Raw genomic sequence first — 23717 nt, forward strand, 5'->3', positions numbered from 1 at the left:
AAAACACTTGGCAAAGGAAGTACAAATGGTTAGAATTCCATGCATTTGTGAGGAATTTAATTGTCAGATGGGTTAGCAACTTAAGCCACAAGAACTACAGTTTCCCATATAGGTTTCTAACACATGACTAGAAAGAGATTAGTTATGGCACCAAGGTCAATGTCACTAACCCTGAGGCTCAGGTTTTGTTTTTAGAAATCTAAACAGAACCCTGTAGAATGACTTGGTCTTTTATATTTCCATGTAAGTGAAGTAAATATAAAGGAGCTGACCCTATAACCTGTTTTGGGACCTGATGAAGCCTTCCATGTGATAGGATAGGCACCTATAGAATACAGGAATGAGCACAAGGGCAAAGTGAAGTCACAAGAGTCTGATAGTTGAAATCCCTGATCCCTGTTACCCTTACTGTCCCTAATTCCATGAACCCCAACCACTGAATTTACTACCACAGATTCTGATCTGTTCTCCATAGATAGGGAACACTCAAATCATTGCCCATGACGAGCAATTTAAAAGAATACTACAACCAAATTTCTCTGATTTGGAATATTTTTCATTCTGATTGACCATTAGAACACTCTTAAGGCTACAAACCTTTCTTCATAACACAAAAGCACCACTCTTGGTCACCCAAACATACCATTTCATGATTCCACTCATGTCCTAGGAAGAAGAGAGAAAACATGCGTCAAAGAGTATATAAAGATCAGAGCAGGATTAATGAAAGAAAGAACAAAAAAGACTAGAGAAAATCAGAAAAATCAAAAGTGAACTATTTGAAAACATCAACAAAATTGACAAGTTTTTATGCAGACATACCATGAAAAAAACAGAGAATACAAATTATTAAAATCAGGAATGAGGGCACTTGGGTACTTCAGTTGGTTAAGTATCTGCCTTAGGCTCAGACATGAGCCTCAGGTCATGATCCATTGAGTGCCCCCTCAGGCTCATTGCTCAACAGGGAGTCGTCGTCTCCTTTTGTCCCTCTCCCTGCTCGTGAACACTCTCTCTCTTTTTCTCTCTCTCTCTAAAAAATAAATTTAAAAAAAATCTTATAATAAGGAATGAAAGTGAAGACATTACTGCCTACTTTTACAAAAATTAATAGGAATATAAAGCCTATGAACAATTGTATGCCAACAAATTAGATAATCCACACAAAATGGACAAATTCCCAGAAACAGAGAAACTACCAATACTGATTCAAAAAGTAATAGAAATTCTAAATAGTCCTAAAAACATGTCGTGATTAGACTGGAAATCAAGAACTCCCTGGAAAGAAGTCAGGCCTGGATGGCTTCACTACTGAATTCTGCTAAAGGTTTAAGGAGGAAATAACAGAAATACTTTACAAATACTCCAAAAAAAAAAAAAAAAAAAACAGAAAAGGAGGTTATAGTACCCAACTCATTCTATGAGGCCAGTACTACTCTGATGCTAAAATAAGACAAAGACATCACAAGAAAAGTGAACTACCGGCAAATATAGATATAAACTTCTTCAACAAAATACTAAAAAACTGAATCCAGCACAATATGAAAGAATATATATATATACACCATAGTCAAGTGGGACTTATCCCAGAACTGTAAGGTTGGTTTAACATAAGAAAAGCAATTAATGTAATTCATTGTATTAACAGAATAAAGGTAAAAACCACATGACAATTTTAATAGATACAAGGAAAAAATTGACAAAATTCAACATCCCTTCATGATTAAAAAAAAAAAAAAAAAAGAAGAATAACAGAAATAGAGGGGAACAGAGGAGAACTTCCTCAGGCTGATAAAAGGCATCTATGAAAAACTCATGGCAAACATCATCCTTATGATGAAAAACTGAATTTTTCCCCCTGAGATTAGGTACAAGACAAGAATGTCTACTCTTACTACTTCTATTTAAAGTGGTTCTATTTAAAGAGGTTCTAGTCAAGGCAACTAGGCAAGAAAATAAAAGGCATTTATATTGGAAGGAAGTAAAACTATATTTATTTGCAGAATACATAGTTTATATATAGCAAAGCTCTGCTCCATACACTGCCTTTAGGTAACCTCTTCTACTTCCGAAATTTTAGCTCACATGCTGTTGCTGTTGATCCCAAACTTTATATAGTCTAATCACGGTCTGTTGTCTCAAATCATGTATACAGGCTAATACAATACACAATGGAAAAGAAACAGGTACCAAAAGCTCAGAATATCTAAAATATAACCTACTACTCACCAAGTATATTGTGTCCTCTCTTATGTCCACTTGTCAAGTATGTTACCGATATTCACTTAGTCCCTGTCCCAAACACTAAACACCCTGCCAAGCCAGTCCTTTCCACATCCTTAACTTCTTTTGGTTAGCCTGCATTTCCACATCATCACCACTGTGGATTTATTTGTTTTTAACAATATACACCAATATTATTTGGCCTTACTCTTAAATGCAACCAGCTGGATTTACAACCAAAACAAGGGAATGGTTTTGCTTCTCTGTATTAGTATAGTTTGGTTGTACATGACAAAGCAGTCAACTAACATTGCCTTAAACTAACCCCCCCACTTGCCTCCCCCTCTAAAAAAAACCATGTGGCCAGAGAAATACTATTTCAGTCACCGATAGATCTGGAAGCTCAAATGTTGTCATATATCTGGCTTTTCTGTGTCTTATAATTCTCTTTTCTTCCCTTTCTGTTGCCTTTATTCTCAGGCTTTAATTGATAGCAACTTGAAAATCTCCTGGTTTAAATTATTTTCACTGATAATTCACATGCAAAAGGACAAATTTTCTTCAATGTAGTGACAATACAATTCTGATGCCTCAAGCCACTGACCAAAATTGGGTCATACGCCCAACTTCTAATGTGCAACTGTGTAGTTTGTGGCAATACAGGAATTAGGTAAACTAATTTATGAAGATTAACCTATCCATCCTCCATGATGCTGATGATCTCAGCCCCAAACAAGTACATGGATATAAAGAGACATGTTCTGTTTTGTCAGAAAGAAATCCCAGGTGTTGTTACCAGGAAAAGAGTGAATGGACATTGAGCAGATAAAAATAATTGGTGCCATCCTCTCTCCATCATTTAACTGACTATTGTCATTCACTCATGTGTCATGACACAAAATCTGAAAAACAAAAATGGCCCAATGTAATAATACTGTTAAAAAAAACATTAAGAACAGAAGTGCCTCCTTCCTAAGGTAAATAACCTAAAATCTCATCTAAGATTTTTTTTTTAATTAAATTTTTTATTTATTTTCAGCGTAACAGTATTCATTGTTTTTTCACCACACCCAGTGCTCCATGCAATCTGTGCCCTCCCTAATACCCACCACCTGGTTCCCCCACCCTCCCACCCCGCCCCTTCAACTAAGTTTTTATCCATTTTCAAGTTTGGCATTTCTGTTAGCTCTTTCTTCCCACTCAGTGTTGAGTGTAGCCTTCACGCAAACAACAGCCTCTCTAGCAAACAAAAAGCATATGATAAAATGACCCACCCAATCACTACAATGCAGATCCAGATAAAAGAAAAGCTGTTTAAGAGCTCTTCGGGAGAAGGTTAAGGGACATCACTACAATCAACAGCATGTATCTTAACAAGTTGGAAAGGAACACCCAAACACCCTAATCTAGTAAAAGAGTAAGTCTCTTGGTTTAGCCCATTTGTCATTCTTTGAAGCTGTTACCTAAATAAGGGAAGCTAATCCCCCAAAATTTATAACATTTGTCTACTGAGCACAGTTTTTATTACAAGTAACCAGTTACCAACTTAAGCTGGCTTAAGTGGAGCAGATGCTTGGAAAAGTGACATAAACACAAGAGTCTTCGTGAAGTTGGCAGTTGAAAGAGTTGTGAAGAGCTTATGGATGTTCTACAAACAAGGGACAAGGAATAAGCCTGCAAAGTTTTTTGTTTTTACTCAGATATAATAAAATATCAAAAAAAAAAAAAGACCTAGCACTATAAAGTGCACAATTTAGTAGGTTTCAGTATATTTACAATGTACATTTACCATTACCACTACTTAATTCCAGAACATTTTTATTATTGCAAAAAGTAAAGAAACCTTACTCTCAGTAGCAATCATTTCCTATTGCCTCCTCTCCAGTCCCTGGCAATTTACTAATCTAATGACTGCGTCTATGGATTTATCAATTACAGACTTCATATAAATGGAATTGTACAATAAGGGCTTTTTGTGTCTGCCCTCTTTCACTTATATTTCCATGTGGTAGCATCTATTAGTGCTAATTTCTTTTTAGAGCCAAATAATATCACATTGTTTGCATAGAACACATTATCTTGATTCATTCTTCAGTTAATGGACAATTGGCTTATTTCCACTTTTGGGCTATTATGAACAATGCTGCCATGAACTTTTGTTTACAAGTTTAAGTATGGACATGTTTTCATTTCCAGGAATGGAATTACTGTGCCATACTGTAACTCTATCTTCAACTTTTTGAGGAACTGCTGAAACAGCTTCACCATTTTACAACTTCACTAGCAATAGTTCTAATTCCTGACATCTTTGTCAACTCTTGGTATTGTCCATTTTTCTGATAGTATTATCACTGTGGTTTTGATATTACATTTCCCTGATGGCTAATGATGTCAATCTTTTCAGGTGCTTATTTACTATTTATAGATCTTCTCCAGCGAGACAGCTATTCAAGCCCTTTTTTAAAAAGATTTATCTATTTATTTGAGACAGAGAGAGCAAGTGAGTGGGGAGAGGGGCAGGGAGAGGGAATCCCAAGTAGAATCTACTCTGAGTGTGGAGCCTGACTCAGGGCTTAATCTTTTGACCCATGAGATTATGACCTAAACCAAAATCACAAGTGAATGCTTAATAGTCTGAGCCATCCAGGCACCCCTCAAGTCCTTTATCCATTTTTAAATTAGGTTGACTTTTTACTGCTCTGTGTGTGTGTGTGTGTGTGTTTTAAGTTATGTTTATTTGAGAGAAAGAGGAGAGGCATGGGCAAGCCAGGAGGTGGTGGTGGGAAAGGAGCAGGGAGAGGGACAAGCCAACTTTGCTGTGAGCACAGAGTCAGATGTGGAGCTTGGAGATCATGACCTGAGCTGAAACCAAGAGTCAGATGCTCAAATGACTGAACCACCAGGAGCCCCAGGTTGTCTTTTTATTGTTCAGTTGTGAGAGGTTTTCTATATATCATGAATACTAAATCTTATCAGATATATGATTTGAAAATATTTTCTCCCATTCTGTGAGATGTTCTTTTCACTTTTATATGGTTTCTTTTGAAATACAACAGTTTTTAACTTTTGATGAGCTCCAATTTATTTTATTTTTGGTTGCTTTTTGGTGCTTCTGTTTGGTGGGGCCCTATCTGTAAAGCTATTGCCTAAAGCTAAGTCACAAAGATTGATACCCATGCTTTCTCCTAAGAGTCTTAGAATTTTTGACTTTTAACTTACATTTAGATTTTTGATCTACCTTTGAGTTAATTTTTGTATGCAGTGTCAAGTAGGAGTCTACGAGCATTTTTTGGCATGTAGATATTGTTTTCGTAGCCCAATTTGTTGAAAAGACCTATTGTAGTTTTTATTAAAATATGTTTGGTGTTATAACCACTTAGAGATCCTGGTTTAAAAAAAAAAAATGCAAAAGCTATGTTACTACAATGTGTCTTAGGACCTAAGGTTTTTATAGTACCCCAGGTGATTTCGATACAAAAAAAAAAAAAAAAAGATTTTGTGACCTCTATCCCAAAGTAATCTGAAATCAAAAAAGAGGAAAAGAGTAAAGGGAACTGAAAAAAAAGAGAAAAGGAAAAAATTTAGATACAGAGGAAAGAAGCCAACATGTGAAATCAATTATCCTGCTTTCTGCTTGACATCAAGAATTTAAAAAAAAAAAAAGCGTTTGGAAATCCAGAAAAGAAAAGGGAGAAGATAGACAGAGAATCAAGCAAAAAATGTGAAAAGTCTGGAATTCTCTACCATGGCTCAGGATCATAGTCACAATATTAAGGCTTAAAAAAAAAAAACCTGTATGAATTTAAATTGTTCCCTCAAGTGTCTATAGATTTTCACTAGCATGCTTTCCTGACACCAGCGCACTTTCCGGCACACACACTCACATACACACTTGCACACAGACTCTCACCTCTCAAGTATAACACCTCCTATCTATATATTTGCCCATTCTCCTAAGACTCAATGTTCTTTCTTTTCATGTTTAAAAAAAAAATCTAACAAGAGAAGTTTGTAATAATAAATATAGATTTTTAATTTTTTTTTAAAAGGATACATTTCTTATACCTGAAAATGTATGTATTTACCTATGGCTAAGATGAATGAAAAGAATTTGACAATTGTCCAACATTGGATCACAGATAATAGGAGTCCAGCAAATATCGCTGGATACCATGGATCTTCTCTCCAAGGTCAAATGTATTCCCTTACTTCATTAAATAATAAAGCAGGACACTCCCCTGGAATGTTTACATTCAATGGTCCATGATATTGTGAATGGATGGTAAAGAAGGGCTCCACAAAGCCAAAGGAACCTCTCAGTGAAAACATGAAGATTAGAGCCCAAGGACACAGAAAAGAAGGTAGTTACCCCAGACTGTGTTTCAAGAACTTCAGATTGGGGCATTCCTCTTACCTGCAGCAGGTCCACTGATGACCATTTACAGCGATGCTCTAGATCTGAGATGAGATCTTTCACCAACTGGTTTTGCTGAGCCAGCTCAGCCTCAGCCTCAGCCAAGCTATCCAATATCCTCTTCTCCTCTTCTTCTAATTTTTGCAGTTCTCTCTGCTCTTCACTGTCTAGAATGCTTCTAAGCTGATTGAATTCGGTCCATATCCTTTGTCTCTCAGTTTGTATCTGGTACTGCAAGGTTGGATAAACAAAAGAGGTAAAGAGTCTATCTGTCTGAAAACCTGATGTACAAGGGGTTAGGAGCCAGGAAAAGAAATATTTTTTCTCTAAGTTCCAACCAAGAGGGAAATGGAGGCATGGGGCAATTTTGGGGAAAGCTGGACGTTTTTCCTACTATTTTCCCTTTAGCACCCATCAAAACAGGCCTCAGACTACCTTATCTAGGCCAACCCTGGGATGAAATGTAAAACGTAAGTGAGGTTTAGGTAGCAGATGGCCGTACTGGACACTCATGCCTCCCTGCATTACCACACTTCCAAGTCTGAACTTTGGGGAAAATCTTGGTCCTTTGCCCACTGCCTTTCACTGGAAGTTCAGAGACTCACTGGGAAAGAGGAATGGAAGACAGAATTTTCCATCCCTCCTCACTGAGAGTCTATCTTTATTCCCAATTCCAAATACTTGTGTGTGCTTGTAACATGTCCACTCTCTAGTCCTCTATGTAACAGAGACAGGACAAAGAGGAAAACTAATCAAATGACTTCTGGATGCATTCTGTGTCAGGCAGCAAAGAGGAAGGGGCTCCCTTGTGATTTGGACTAAAGATCCTGCCAAGATTCCTGTGTCAAAACCCCTTAGAAAGAGTATCTTCCTACCTTCCAGGAAGTCCTCTCTTCTCTGATGTCAGCTTCCAACTTCTCAGCTTTCTGTTGCTCTTTCCTCAGCCTCTCCAGAGCTGCCTGGAGCTTCTCCTGCGAAAGAGAAGTCACATCAGATAACTCACATCAGGACTCATCATCACTCTATGAGCTTTCTCAGCAAAGAATAAATGGGGAAGAAATCAGGCTGATCCCTGCAGAGACCAGTTTACAGAAATTGTGATTAGAATCTATGATACAGGAGAAAAGCTAAGGAGGATTCATCCTTTGTTCCTGGGCGTCACCATCCCTCACCAAGAGTAGCCTAGTTCTCGCTTTTCATAGAGGATTGACTCTGATGTCATGAGAAAAATCCTATACTCTTAGTGACACTATTTCCAAATCTAATCTACAATGCTGAAGAGCAACCATCCTGCTGAGGGGAAAAATGAGAGCCAAGCTCTCTACCCACATAACAAAAGGGGAAAAAAAAAAGGAAAATCTCTCACCCTTGGCCAAGAGTAGGCTCAAGACTCCAGGCTCATCCTTTTTTTTTCTTTTTATTTTTTTAAGATTTATTTATTTAGAGAGAGAGAGAGAATGGGGGTGAGGGAAGGGACAGAGGGAGAGAGAAAGGCGAAGCAGACTCCCCACTGAGCAGGGAGCCCCATGTGGGGCCAGATCTCACGACCGTGAGATCACAAGCCAAGCTAAAACCAAGAGTTGGAGGCTTAACTGACTTAGCCATACAGGCACCCCAAGGCTCATCCTTTATGTAAGTGGAAAGAATACGCAGAAATGTCCTTCACGCATTGGAAGCTGAGCATAGTGTAAGAGACAAACATGGAAGGAGATCACAGGATTCAGTACCGTGGTGCCAAGGTATGGAAAGGTGAGATTTCCCACCAAGTACCACCCTCCTCTCTTCCCCCCTCCGTCCTGGGCCCTACCTGACATTCCTTGACTACTTCCTCCACAAGGAATGTGTGGTGACCATGGTGCTCCTGAGACCGCTCACAAACCCAGCAAATGACCTTCCTATCCTCTTTACAGAAGAGCAGGAGTTTCTCTTCATGGCGCACACAGAGGTCTCTCTTCAGCTTCTCCTCTGGGTTCAACTTGAACTCTCTGATTCTCTCCATCATGTTGACCAGATGCTGATTCATAGATAAGTTTCTAAGTGAGTATCTGACACCACACACGGGACAGCTGCTTTCCTCTCCTGGGCTGATCTCTGCCTCTGTGCTATTCATAGTGATGCAGGCTTGACAGAAGCTGTGTCCACAGTCTAGAGTCAGGGACTCTGTCAAAACCTCCAGGCAGATGGGACAGGACACCTCATCTTGTATGTTCAGGATTTTTAAAGCCATAGTACATCTCCCTTGGCTTCTTCCAGTCCTTAGTCCTGGAGCTCCTCTTGGCTAAACGTTCCTGGATGGCTGGGCAGATTGAAAGGGGATGAGGTAAGAACGACAGAAATAAAAAGGATTCTAATTGTGCAGATATTAAGGATTGGCCAAAACCGAAATGCTGAAGGACAAAAAGAAGAGGGGCCAAAAAAAAAAAAAAAAAAAAGAAATGAAATTCAGTGGCCTGGGTGAACTGCTAATGCCCCAGGTTTCGCATTTGCTCTTCTTTAAGCCTGGAACCATCCATCCCTTGATCTGTGCGTGACTTCCTCTTACAGTTCATCCAACGGTCTCCTTAAATATCATTTCGTCAGAAGGACCTAATGATTATTTTATCTATAGCACAATTACCAATACATCATTCACTACACATTTGCCATCCTTTCTTATTATCACTATAGGGTATCTTTTTCTTAAATACCCTATGCCTAAAATATAATCCACACATAGATCAGGCCCATTGTTTTTATTCACTGTTGTATCCTTAATGTTGGAAGGCACAGGAACACAACCTTTGATGAACATATAAAGAACCTCCTCGGGGCAGCTGGGTGGCTCAGTTGTTAAGCGGCTGCCTTCTGCAGATGCCCTGCGTCTGGCTCCTTGCTCAGCGGGAAGCCTGCATCTCCCTCTCCCACCCCCGCTGCTTGTGTTCCCTCTCTCACTGTCTCTCTGCCAAATAATAAATAAAATCTTAAAAAAAAAGAACCTCCTCATTTCTCCATAGGTGACTAGACCTCTTTTTTATCAGCATTCCATCTTTCTGTTCCATTAATTATCTGTTCTCCAGTAGGTAAATGTTGGTACAACAGATAGTTTCCACATAAGAAAAGCTTACCTCCACATATTATCTGTTCCATACAGAACCCTTCCATTATCTCATATTCACTCCCAGAGACACTCACAGAAACAGTCAAGGCCACAACAGGGAAAGAATTTTACCACTAAGAATTGTAGAACCAGTTACAATTTATAAATCACTTTGACCTATTTATTCTTTATACAAAAGTCCTTGAGAAATAGAGTACTTTATTGAAACATGCAAATTGAATGAAGTAGTTTATAAAGATTATTTCATTCAGTAAGTTGGATTAGGGTGAATACAATGTCCTCAGGATTCTTTTTCAGAGGTCCGTTAGGTGTGATAAACGCTATCACCCAGAGGTCCCTGTTTAAAGGGAACTAATGATTTGCCAAACAGGAGAATATCAAAGATATCCTCCTTGAATAAGTAAAGGTTGAACTAAAAGTAGCGGGAAAGGATATGGAATGAGGAAGAGGAAAAATACATTTTAGAGAGAAGTTGTCACATCTATGAATGCCCTGTTGATGGAAGGCACAACATCTTCCACAGGTTTTAAAATGCCCATATGGCTGGTGTGCAGAGAGCTGCTAGACTTTTGGCATTAATGTGCCAGCAGAGACCAAAAAATGTGACACTTTCTAAACAATGTGAAAGACACAGTCTCTCTCCAAAGAGCAGGGATCGGTGACAGAAGTTTGTAGGACAGTCGTTGCAGGGAATGGAGAGAAGTAGATGAGGCTGACAGAGATGGTAAGATAAAAGGGACAGGACTGGGAGTTAGGTTGGACATATGGAAACAGAGGGTCATCATCAGGCTTAAGTCTTTTCTTCCCATAAAAAGGACACTGACATTACCTTCTCCAACCACTTTGTCTTATTTTTATTATTTTCAGTAAGCACAGACCTCCACTTCCACAAGTGCATTGTGGCTCGTATAATGAAATATTTGCCTATAGGGTCCCGGAAGCTATGCTCATGGCTCTTTTATAAGGTAGTCAGTCTGTTGGCGCAAGACTCACCCTAAATTATGCTAGTTTCATACATACCTTATGGTCTTGTTCTCTCATAAATGACCTGATGAAGGGGATAAAGTATCTCCTACACTATAAGGACCTTCACTGAGAGCTCATATGAGGCAGCCATGCTGCCATGCTGAGTCTCCTGTCCTGTATGCTTCAGCTGAGCTGTGTGAACCTGACTGGTTTCTGCCCTGCTAAGTCACATGAGTGGGAGTGGCAAACCAAACTAAAACTATTGCTGGTAGTCAGTCAGAAGGCATATCACAGTGACAGCATGGAGACGCTGCTGATTCTCAGAACCCAGACTTATAGACAAGGAACTGTGAAGCAGAAAAAAATAAAAAAAATAAATAAAAAGGAAGCTTTCAGTAGATATTAGTCACGATACTTGTTTTTTTTTTTTTAAAGATTTTGTTTATTTATTTGACAGACAGATCACAAGTAGGCAGAGAGGCAGGCAGAGAGAGAAGGGAGGAAGCAGGCTCCCCGCTGAGCAGAGAGCCCGATGCGGGACTCGATCCTAGGACGCTGGGATCATGACCTGAGCCGAAGGCAGCGGCTTTAACCCACTGAGCCACCCAGGCGTCCCACGATACTTGTTTTAAATGTTTAAAAACATTAAATGTTTTCAATTAAATCATGATCCTCCTCAAAACTCTTAAATGATTGAACTCTATTCCCCACATCGACATCACCTGTGTGAATGTGACCTTGTTTAGAAATAAGGTCTTTGCAGACATAATCAAGTTAAGATGAGGCAATGCTGGAATAGGTGGGCTCTACGTCCAATGACCAGAGTCCTTAAAGGAGAGGAGAGGACACACCACATACAGGGAAGAAGGCTCTGTGGGAATGGCAGCAGACTGCAGCAGTGCAGCAAGAAGGCAAGGAATGCCAAGGATTGCTAGAAACCACGAGAAGCCAGGAGAGAAATGTGGAACAGATTCTCTCTCAGTACCTACAGAAGAAACTAATTCTGCCAACACCCTGACTTTGGACTTCTGGCCTCCCGAACTGTGGGAGAATAAAGTCCTGTGGTTCTAATCCATAATTTGTTATAAAACCTTAGGAAAATAACACAGTTGAAAAGGTCCGATAATGAAAAAAAGAACCGAGGTTTGTAATAAACTATAACCTTCCCTTTGCTTTAAAAAGAGAAAAGAGGGGCATGATGAATGCTGTATGGAGATAAATAGGCTCACTTCTCCCATCATCCATGAAGTGAACCTGGTGAAAAATAAAGCTGAAAGTGGGCTGGTCAATGTGATATAGCCAACGGTACAGGTACTGAAAATTGTCCAAAGGCCATATGCTGTCAGCTCCTGGCCACAGTGACTATGGTCAGATTAGGCTTTGACTAATCTGGCAAGAGCAGAGGTTTGACTGGCAAGAGCAGGAGTTTATACAACATGATAATATTGTAATACCTGCTTACAAATGAAGCTATAAGCCAACCATAGGTGTGGGGTTCTCTGTTATCTTTCATTCTGTTCAGTATCCAACCAATGCTGAGAAACATCTAAAGTCTACAGGGGAGTGGACCATGTATTCTACTATGAGGTTATAAACCCCATATGTTCACAGTGGGGCTACAAGAAGTTGATGGTAAAGCAACTGTCATCACATTGGCCACAGGAGGAGGAAGGTACAAAGGAGCCAGAGCCCCTACACAAGGGCAGTGACCCCACCAATGCCCAAGAGTGACCCAAGAGCCCAGCAGTGATCAGTAAAAGAAGAAGAGAATACAAGTACTATCTGCCTGATGGGAGTCCCAGGTAAATTGGCTGTCACAAGTGTCAGATAACTGTATCCTACACTGGAGTCTTCTCCTAACATCTGGACTCATGATAATGCAACTCTCTGCCTCTCCCCAGGTCACACAGTAAAATAAAAGTGTCTCCAGGAAGTGGCGTGGAGGGAAGGATGTTCTCTGAAGTTTCAGTGTCTTAGACACTTCTCACGGTTTCCTGGGCCAGGAACTGCCTGTGGGGAAAGATGGACCTGTTTTTGTCATGTAGAGACCTGGGGAACTCAGAAATACTGCAATTCCCCCTTCCCATAACTCTCTATTGAATAGAATTCCTGCTTTAGCCAACTCCTTAGAATCCAGGACTAAATTTGCACCTCCCCACCCCCAAGACCTCCATTCAGGACCCTCTCTCCAAGACCGCTAGCTCTCTGGTGAATATGTTTTTAGAAAGTAGTGATTTTTAAAAAGTCATTTTTAAAAAAACTCATTTTATAACATGGGATCACTTTCATTAAATTGCTCCTGGTCTCATTGGTTCATCAGAAGATGCTAAGAGTGTTTTCTTCAAATCAGTCCCAACCATTTCCACTGCCATTCCCCTGGCAGGAGCCACCTGGTCTCCTGTGTGGATTCTGGGAAATGGTTCTCCCTGAAACTATCATTGCCCTTCCTCAGTGTGCGGCCATCAGTGTTCTCACACCTCTGACTAGAGTGCTCCTTAGAGCAGACACCAGTCCTGTCACCCTTGTGCTCAAATCCAGGTCGTCCAGCGTGAGCCCATCCTCATCACCACTAGTCCGGGCCACATGACATACCTTCTCCTCCTACCTCTAACCCCTCTAACTCCTCCTCCTCCTGGCCTACTCTGCCTCAGCCCATGTGGGGCCTCCTTTCAATCTCCGGAGGAAACTCATGCTAAGGCCTTTAAATCCCTCACATTCTTAGGATTCTACTCAAGTATCTCCTCACGAGGATGCCTTCAGGAAAACGACTTACAGTTGCAAGGCCTTTACCAAGTCATTACATTTGACACTTAAAAACTGTTATCCCATAATATTAGTCCCCTTCTTGTATACGTATCAATTATTTGTCTGTTTACAATCTCTCCCCAATACAACTGTAAGCTCCTATATGTATTTAACATTTACTCCATGTTGAATGCATATTCATTGCATTTTTTTTTTACACCAGCAGCTTTAGTTCCTATAAATCAATTGTTTAAATAAATAAATAAATAAATTTCATGCCACGTGTTGGGCCTTGTGTTGGACCCTGGGGGACATCAGTATCTGCGCAGAAATGGACCCTATCCAGGAGTAAAGCATAGACCCCAGGAAGAGACTTCTGGAAAGTAGGGGTACTGGAGGTACATGTGTCAGAAGGTATGTAACCAACCCATCAATGTGAACATTGCTCCCAAGTGAGCTCAAGATGGGATGTCATCACTGTCAGTCATGACGCAGATTTCTCAACAAGACCACTGGATCTCTGGGCTCCTTCTGAAGAATAATCAGCTCCTGTTCATTAGCTCTGAATGAAGAAAAATGGTAAGGATCTGAGGTAACCATGCAACGACGGTGTGTCTGCAGAGGAGGAATGCCAAGCCTCCTGCAAGCAAGAGGATAGCGGCCTATGCAGGGATGTGCAGGGAGACCCCTGAGACTGACACTCGGAAGGACACAGGGTGAAAGGGGGCCACAGAAGCAGGTGGCAGCCACATCACCCTACAGGCCAGCAGCTGAGGAGACCTCCCGGGAAGGCCGCAGACAGCCCTTCAGGTGGTTCCGGGCAGGGGGCAGGGAATGAGAGAATCAGCTTCAACATGAGCCCTGCATGCTTGCCCCCCAAACTCCATTCTGTCTGGTGCTCCGCTCTAGGAGCCTGGGTTTTCAAACATTGAGAACACAGGGACCTCTTCTGCCGGCTTTTCTTCAAGCAGGAAGAGCCGGGCAGAACAGAAGATAACTTTCTGTTCATCTTTGAGAAAGAGGAAGAGAGCATGACAGAAGGAAAGGACTCCAGTTCTCCCCCGTGATGCAGACAATTCAAACTACAGAACAGGAAGGGATCAGGGCGGATGCAGCCTGGAGAAAGATGGGCCCCTCCAGGAAAGAAACAACGCCCCCACCTGTTGGGCGCTCCTTTTTCTCCAGGCCGTCCATCTCCAAAATCAGGACTCTGCACTCAGACAGAAAGTCCACAAACTGGCTCTTCCTCCCTTCAGACCGAGACTGGGCCACACACTAAACTCACATACCTTCACATGGTACCTCCCTTCTGACGTCTCCCACTGCCTGCCCCCCACTAACTTCCCCACGCACCTTGAAGTCCCAGCAGAGAAGTCTTGGCTCCTGATTTAAGTGGTGAAGAAAAGCCAGGGCAGGCGCGGTCAGCATTTCCTCACCAAACAGGCCGCTGGGTCGGCCTGAAGCCACTCCTCCTGAGCTGCTGGAGGGGAAATGAAAGTGAAATCCTCAGCGATGAAAGGAAAACGAAAGGGGAAGGAGCTTGTGGACCCAGTGAGCACCCCCTACAGGGCCACTGGAAGAGAAATGCTTCAGCTCATTAGTTCACAACTGGGGGAGGGAGGGCTCCTCCCAAGGGCATTCGGCAAAGCCTGAGGACAGATTTGGTTGTCCTACCTGGCTTATGCTACTGCCATCTAGTGGGTAGAGGCCAGGGGTACAGCTAACCACTCTGCAGGACACCTCCCACAGCAAAGGATGATCTGGTCCAACATGTCCATGGTGCTGGGTGCTGAGGTTGAGAGGCTGATTTAACCCTCTCTGCTTCCTGGGCCAGCCAGGCACCAAGAGTCTCGCCCATTTTATGGTTGTGCACAGGCTGTCAGTTCAGCCTACCAATTTTAAATTATCCTCTCAGGTCCCCCCTTCCATTTGCTCCCAAAGAGCACACCACCACCCCGTAGGAAATAGCCAGGAGTTGGGCAGACCAGGGAAGGAGGGTGTTGGAAGAGCTGGCTACAAAGGACCAAGACAACTTTTTGGAGTATTATTTTCTAATTCCTATTTGTGCAGTAGTCATGCAGATGTAAAACTTTGGCTTTTTAAGTTTTTATTTTAATTCCAATTAGTTAACTTACAGTATACTATAGTCTCTGGTGTACAATACAGTGATTCAACACTTCCATACATCACCCAGTGCTCAATCACAAGTGCACGCCTTTTTTTAAGATTTTATTTGAGAGAAAAAGAGAAAATGGAGAGAAAGAGCACAAGAGGAGGGGGAGGGGCAGAGGGCGAAGCAGACCCCTGCTGAGCAGGGAGCCTGACGCCAGGACTCCATCCTGGAACTCCAGGATCATATCCTGAGCTGAAGGCAGTTGCTAACCAACTGAGCCACCCAGGCACCCCACAAGTGCACTCCTTAATCCCCAGCACCTGTTTTACCTGCCACCCCCCCCTCCACCTCCCCTCTGGTAACCATCAGTTTGCTCTCCACAGTTATGAGTCTGTTTCTTGGTTTGTTTCTCTCTTTGTGAACGGGAGAAGAATGAGGCACAAGCAAGTATGCTGCAAGAGAAAGGGAGCAAGGGACAACAGTAGAAAAGACTGCTGCGGCGAGCAACTCCTCAGTCTCACTTTTATTAGATAGAAACAATAACCAAAAGAAGAGTCGATGAAGGTCAGACATTAGTCACATGTCTTGTGGACAAACAAGGAGGGTAAAGTTTATAGTTAAACAAGCACATTCAAAGGATTCATCTAACTAACAACAGGCGCTTTGGGGAGGGGAAAGGGGAGATAATGGAAAAGGGAAGCAGGCAGAGTTCCACCTGAGCTAGCAGGGCATCCCCAGCAGCTCGGCTTCAAGGTCATATATCGTCCTCTTCCCCAAAGACCTGTTGCCAGTACCTGTTTTTCTTAAAGCTATATCTAAATGTGCTTGGTAACTAGTAAAATCTTCCAGGGGCTATATTTTAAGTAATACATTGTTCTGAGGGGCAGTTGCATCTCTTTGCTTTTTTCTTTGCTCATTTGTTTTCTTTCTTAAATTCCACATGAGTGAAATCAGGTGGCATTTGTCTCGCCCACTGACTTATTTTGCTTAGCATTATAGTCTCTAGCTCCACCCATATCATTGCAAATGGCAAGATTTTATTATTTTTATGGCTGAATAATATTCCGTTATAGATATATATTACCTCTTCTTTATCCATTCATCATTTGATGGGTACTTGAGCTGCTTTCATAATTTGGTTATTGTAAATAATGTCTCTGTAAATGAGGGAGTGCATATATTCCTTTGAATTAGCATTTTTGTATTCTTTGGGTAAATATCCAATAATGTGATTCCTTGATCATAGGGTAGTTGTATTTTTAACTCAATTCCTTTCCCAGAGTGGCTGCACCAGTTTGCATTCCCAACAACAATGCACGAGTGTTCCTTTTTCTCCACATCTCACCAACATCTGTTGTTTCTTGTTGATTTTTGGCAGTCTGACAGGTGTGAGGTGATATCTCATTGTAGTTGTGATTTGCATTTCCTTGACAGTAAGTGATGATGGACATCTTTTCATGTGTCTTTTGGCCATTTGTAGGTCTTCTTTGGAGAAAAGTCCATTCATTCCTCCTGCCCATTTTTTAGTTAGATATCTGTTTTTTGGGGTGTTGAGTTTTATAAGTTCTTTACAGATTTTGGATAGTAACCCTTTGTCAGATATGTCATTTGCAAGTATCTTCTCCCATTCCCTAGATTGTCTTTTAGTTTTGTTGATTGTTTCTTTCACTGTGCAGAAGCCTTTTATTTTGATATAGTCTCTCCAAGTGATTCTTATTTGAGCGTCAGGTTGAGAACCACTGGCCTGGAATGGAATTATGCCTTTGGGGGCCTGGGAAAGAAAGGACTGCTTTGAAATTGAGATAACCTTTGACACCACACTTGATGGGACCTCATATTGAACAGGGGTGTCCCTGTCAGGAATCACCACCTTTTCTGGGTGCAGGATGATCCCAGCACATTGTGCCTCCATGAAGAGCATATGAGGAGAATAAATTGATGGATTAATTTTCTATGTTGTACTCAGCAAGGAAATCCTAGTCTCCTGGGCTCCTGGAGACCAGGTTACATAAAAAGCACCACCTCTGGAATTGCTTTCCAAGGTACCATTGTTCTTTCTGCTCTACTTCATCACCTGGCTCACTCTTGGGGCCCAAGGGCAAGCCCCTAGCAGAAAGACAATTTAAAAAATGCTTTGAAATTTTAACAACTTTCCCATAAAAATTTCTGTATCTATTCTATTTAGACATATGCTTTGACCACTTTTAAGGAGTCAATAATTGCCCATTTAGGCTTGCTTACCCTTAATTCAATATTGGTAATTTACATCATTCTGATAACAAGTCATTAGACAGTTTTGTTAGGTTAGGTGTGTAAATCACTAGTTTGGGTGTGTAAATTACCTCAGCACTGTCCATCACTTCTGTGTGAGTAACATCCAATTCTCAACACTAATGTTATTCACTTTTTTCCCCCCATTTTTCTTATACCTGATTTTTCTATGAATTCAGTGGGCTTGCAACCATGCAATGACTTTGCCATCTTTTTATTATTTCCTTAACAACCATCTACCGACATGTAATATATTAAACATAGAAGAAAATGGCATTTTTGGAAACTCCTCTTAGGGTACCAAGAGTTTCTCTGGCATGGCACTGTCCGCTGAGCTATGCTTCCAGGAGACAAGAATGGCCTGAAAGGAAGGACAAGCAAGTTTGGTATATGTGAGGAACTGACTGCAAGCTGACAGGGTCCTTGCAGTCAAGGGAGTTTTGCCAAGGGCTAGCTCAGCAAATGCCTGCAGGTAACTCACTATTTGCTTTGGTTTACATAAGCGCTCTGGGTCAAGCTGACAGGGTCCTTGAGTCCCTCAGTAAATACGCTCAAATAAACTCTTTTGTTTTGAAGTAAAGCAGCTGTGTGGAACTTGTGGTCATCTGACCTCAAGTTCCTTGATAAACATTCTTGTTATTGAACTATAAAATAAAGACTCTCATGCATGTTGGGACTCCACTGGGAGACTCCCATGGAGACCTCCTGATCCCAGCTTCCTGAATTGTCTTTCTTAATTCCCCACCCATCTCTCTCGGTCTTCCCTTGGACTTCTCACGCTGGTTCACGACAAGTGGTGCCCCAACATGGACCCACAAAGGAGAAGACGCCTTTAAAGTGAAAGTGAAGAGGTGAAGGAACTCCCCGTGCAGGGCGCGCAGTAGGTTATTATTGTGGGGAGACGTTTAGTCAGGAGTAATAAATTATGGGACAGTTAGGCTCCAAGGAGAGAGAGCTTTTAGTACAGATGTTGAAATCTATGCATAAGGCTCAAGGCTGTCGGGTCCACACTCCACAACTGGAACATTTTTCACAATATGTCCAGGATGTCTGTCCCTAGTTTCCAGAGGAGGGCACAGTTAATTTGGCTACTTGGGAAAAGGCTGGGCATTGTTTTTGTGAGCTCATTATACTGTTGGTGGCCCCTTGCACATGCTAGTAGACACCTTCCCCTTGTGGAGGCTGGTCCGTGAGTGTCTTGATCCGAAGGATGGAAAGCATGATGGGCCTATGGATGCACAGGTCAAGACCTATGCAGAAGCTCAAATGGAGCCCTCTGCTCCTCTGGAGCCAAGGCTAAGGGATCAGCCTCTGCCAGAGGAATACCAAAGAGAATTAGAGGAGGAGGAAGGAAAGTATGAAAAGGGAAGGGAATCGCCTCCTCCCTCTGAGACTGAGGAGGAGGATGAGGAGGACTTTGGTGAGGCTTTTGCTACCTTTTCTAAATTAGCTGTTACTGCTGCTCCCTCTACACCTTCCCTGGCACTGGCTTGCCCTTCCCGGCCTCCTCCTCCTCTTCACATACGGTGGGCTGGAGCTAATCTCAAAGCTCCGGTCCAGTCTCCTTTACCGTGGGCACTTTGCAGGCACAGCGACGTGGGGAGGAGACCACGGGCTTTAGCTGCTTCCCAGTCATGGAGCCTCAAGGTCAGGTCATTCGAGAGCATCAACCACTACCTTCTAAGACTCTTAAAGAATTAAAGACCACTTGGTTCAGCACGGCCCTAGAGCTCTTTTTACTTTAGCTTTAGTGGATAGACCTGCTTCTGAGGCTATTCCTGGTAAGGATGGGTGATGCTTTGCTGTGCCTGCCTCTCCCGGGGAGACTATTTGTTGTGGAAATCCGATTGTTCCGAGGAGCTTCGAGCAAGCTGAACGGAGTCGCCAAAGTAATCTAACTTTTGATAGGTTGGTAGGAGAGGGTCAACGTGCACCTATGGATTCCCAGCTCACGTATCCAGCTGCTCCTTAATCACCAAATTAATCGCCTCACCACACAAGCATGGAGGCGACTGCCTGACTCTGGCAGAAAGACAGAGGAATTGAGTAAAACTAGACAGGGATGCGAAGAGCCTTGTTAGGATTTTGTTTCTTGCCTCTTGCAGGCTGTTGGTTGATTGAGCCGAAGGCAGAGGCTTTAACCCACTGAGCCACCCAGGCGCCCCACCCCTTCAATTTATATACAGATAGTAAATACATGTGCACTGTTCTTATGACTATTGAAACTGCAACTTTTGGCTCTACCCCCAATGCTACTCTCCTGCAACAATTTTTAACCTTGCAAAAACCTATTTGAACTAGCTCCGCTCCCTGTTTAGTCAGTCACATTCAAGCTCATTCACTTCTCCCACGTCCCTTGGTCATGAAAGCTCAAAAGCCAATAGGACCATGCATACACCTTTCCTTACAACTGTGCAGGTCGATCAGGCCATTCAGTCTCATGTTATTGATCATCAAAATGCTTCCGCTCTTTACAAACAGTTCTCTCTCGCTAGAGAGGCTGCTCATCAGATCATAAAGTCCTGCCCTGCTTGCCCTGTCTTTCTCCCTGTCCCGTCCTTTAGCATTAACCCTCGCGGTTTGTCAAGGTCACCTTCAGCAGATGGATGTCGCTCAGGTCCCATCTTTTGATAAACAATCTTATGTCCATGTTATTACCAACACTTATTCTTATTTCCCTGTTGCTTTAGCCCAAATGGGAGAAGCAACTAAGCATGTAATTGCTCATTGCCTCTATGCCTTTTCTATTTTAGGTTTTCCGAAAATTATTAAAACTGATAAGGCCCCTGCCTACGCTAGTAAAGCCTTTTTGTCCTGTGCTGTTTTTCAGGTCACATTACAAACAGGCATTCCCTATAACCCTCAGGGTCAAGGTATTGTGGAATGCGCTTGAGGTACATTAAAACTCCAACTTCGGGGTGCTTGGGTGGCTCAGCGGGTTAAGCCACTGCCTTCAGCTCAGATCATGGTCTCAGGGTCCTGGAATGGAGCCCCGCATCAGGCTCTCTGCTCTGCGGGGATCCTGCTTCCTCCTCTCTCTCTGCCTGCCTCTCTGCCTACTTGTGATCTCTGTCTGTCAAGTAAATAAATAAAATCTTTTAAAAAAATAAAATGCCAACTTCAAAAAATTAAGAAGGGGGAATTACATCCCCAAACACCTGGTAACATATTGAATCATGCTCTGTTTTAAATTTTCTGAATCTTGATGATCAGGGTCCTTCTGCAGCCAACCTATTATAGGCTCCTTCTTCATGGACAGCTCCCAAAAGTGTGCTGGAAAGATTTTTTTTTTTTTAAAGATTTTATTTATTATCCTACGTCTATTCCAGCCATGATCTCAGGTTCCCAGGGTTGAGAGGCTTCTGATCGCCCTCTGGTGGTGGTTCTAGTTACTGCTGCTTGCTCACTAACCATGGACAGTCCTGCGGACTGAAGGTTCCTTATGCCCTGAGTTTCTCCTGAATCCCCCCAGACTTTCATGGTGGACATGTCATCTCTAACGATGGCCCAGCGTCGTCCTAAGGCCCCAGAAATACCAGATGGCATTCCTGTCACATACACTTTCAGAAATAATGAGAAGGAGAAAGTCCTAAAACTGATTCCTGGGTGGTGAGAATCCACACTTGGTACCCACAGGATTTTTTTTTTCATTTTGAATTCAGATCCGTTCTCTGGTCTTTCCCTGAAAATGGAAAAACTGGAAGCAGCTCGCAGGCTTCCTGGTATTGTCAGCAGAGGGCGCCATTTCTAGGGCTGAGGGCTCTGTAGAAAAGAGCATGACCCTTAGTTGGCAGATCTTTCTGTTGGGGTTTGCTATTTCAAGTCTTTTTTTTTTTTTTTTTTTTTTTTTTTAACTCTGTAACCACTTTCTCATCTCGAACTGGGGAATTGGGAATTTCAAAGAGTGAAAGACCCGACTGTCCCTGGAGAGTTTTTTGGTCAATAATTCAAGAGCCGGCGCTGCATTGTGATAAAGTGACTGGTATGCAAGGGTCCAAAGGAAATAGATATAAGCTGATTGCTGTCAGTTTCCATGGATGAGTGCTGGAGATAAAGGTGTGTGTCCACGTGCAGAGAGACTGGGTGTGTCTATTTGATATCCCTTCCCTCAGCAAAGGTCATCCGCTGGGAGCAGGGGGACTGAAAAATTCCTGGCAGAAACAACTTGGTCAAGCAGCTCATTACTTCTATTTGTGTCAGTTCAGAAGTTGGTAAGGGAGAACCCGCAGTGAAAATGCCAGAGACCTGGGGATATTACCAAGTATGGCGACACCATCTGACCTCTGTGCTGGAGGCACAGAACAGGCCTTACCTCATTCCTGACCGGAAAGAGGGAGGCTCTCCAGGCGAAAGGCAACGCTGACCCACCCACCTACACGGCTACTGACGGCACCCATCCCAGCACTCCGGAACCTTCCTCTGCCACTGTCAGTCAAAATGTGAGCAAGCAAACTGAAAAATGAACACTTAGCTGGGCAAAGAGAGTAAGAGTTTCTAGTGAAAGAGAGTTACTGAGAATTAGAAAAGAATATCAGAGACTTGCAGTTTTAGTTCCAACATGCAAAGAACATGAAAGTCATTACTTCCAATGGTATAGTAAGAAAAAAGCTGAAGAGAATGACTAAAATCAAAAACACAAAAAACAACCTTTTGGCGAGGACGTGATGTCATAGGAACACTCATGCACTGTTGCTGGGAATGCACACTGGTGCAGCCACTGTGAAAAACAGTACGGAGGTTCCTCAAAAGACTAAAAATAGAACTAACCTGGGGTGCCTGGGTGGCTCAGATGGTTGGGCATCTGCCTTTGGCTCAGATCACAATTTCCAGTCCTAGGATCGAGCCCTATGTCTGGCTCTCAGCTCAGCGGGGAGTCTGCTGCTTCCTCTCCCTCTGCCTCTCCCTCTGCTTGTACTCTGTATCTGTATATCTCTCAGATGAATAAAATTTTTTAAAAAGCTTTAAAAAATAAAAACAAAAAATAAAAAGAGAACTACTCTATGACCCGACAATTGCACTACTGGGTATTTGCCCAAAGAAAATGAAAATACTAATTCAAAAAGATACATGCACCCAGTGTTTATTGTGGTACTTGTGGTAAACGCAGAACAGTGTCTAGACTTGTGCAATCACTATGTTCCACACCCAAACCTAATCTAATATTGTGTGTCTTGTGGTGAATGCAGAACAGTGTCTAGACTTGTGCAATCACTATGTTCCACACCCAAACCTAATCTAATATTGTGTGTCAACTACACTCAAATAAAAAAAATGTAAAGAAAGAAAAGTACACTAAAATGCATAGTTAAAAACAGACCACTCCAAATGTCTAATAAAATTTAAAATGTTTAAAAAAATATATGCAAAGAATAATGAATGTAAGGCAATATACCAAAATGTTACCAGTGGTTTTCTCCTGACTAGGGATTTTCTCTATACATTTGTTGTTTTCCAGCTGTCTAACACTGAGTATTTGCACCTTATATTGAAAGATAACACTTAAAAAATAATTTATCTAAATGTATCTGGACTACATACTTAAACAGCAAATAGAATTCAGCCTTGAAGTTGTAAATATATAGTCATAATGCCGCACAAAAAGGGCTTAAAAGAATAGTGTTTTATAAAATACAGTAAAACCCTGCAGAAAAATACTATGCAGGCACAGTAATTAATTATATAAATGCATATGTATTATAAGCAAACAATGTCAACAAGTACTGCCAGAGCAGAAAAGTAGTTATAGGCCATATGCATAGTACAATCAGTATTTTATATATGTATCATATAATATTTTCCAGGTAGATAAAGGAGTAGATCAAGCTATAGATACAGATGGAGAAAAAAATACAGACACAGATATAGATACAGATGCAGATAAAGATATG

At 41.9% G+C, this 23717-nt stretch overlaps 1 protein-coding gene across 1 annotated transcript in view; it reads right to left on the reverse strand.

Moving 5' to 3' along the window:
• LOC308350163 (E3 ubiquitin-protein ligase TRIM34-like) overlaps positions 1–23717 on the reverse strand; it is a 49998-nt gene that overhangs the window by 3870 nt on the left and 22411 nt on the right. The window contains 5 exon segments of the mRNA XM_080815166.1: positions 644–666; positions 6638–6868; positions 7513–7608; positions 8445–8900; positions 8902–8933. Coding sequence (XP_080671292.1) covers positions 644–666; positions 6638–6868; positions 7513–7608; positions 8445–8900; positions 8902–8933 — 838 coding nt within the window.

This window comes from Martes martes (assembly GCF_963455335.1).
Source record: "Martes martes genome assembly, chromosome: 10".
Taxonomy (NCBI): Eukaryota; Metazoa; Chordata; class Mammalia; order Carnivora; family Mustelidae; genus Martes; species Martes martes.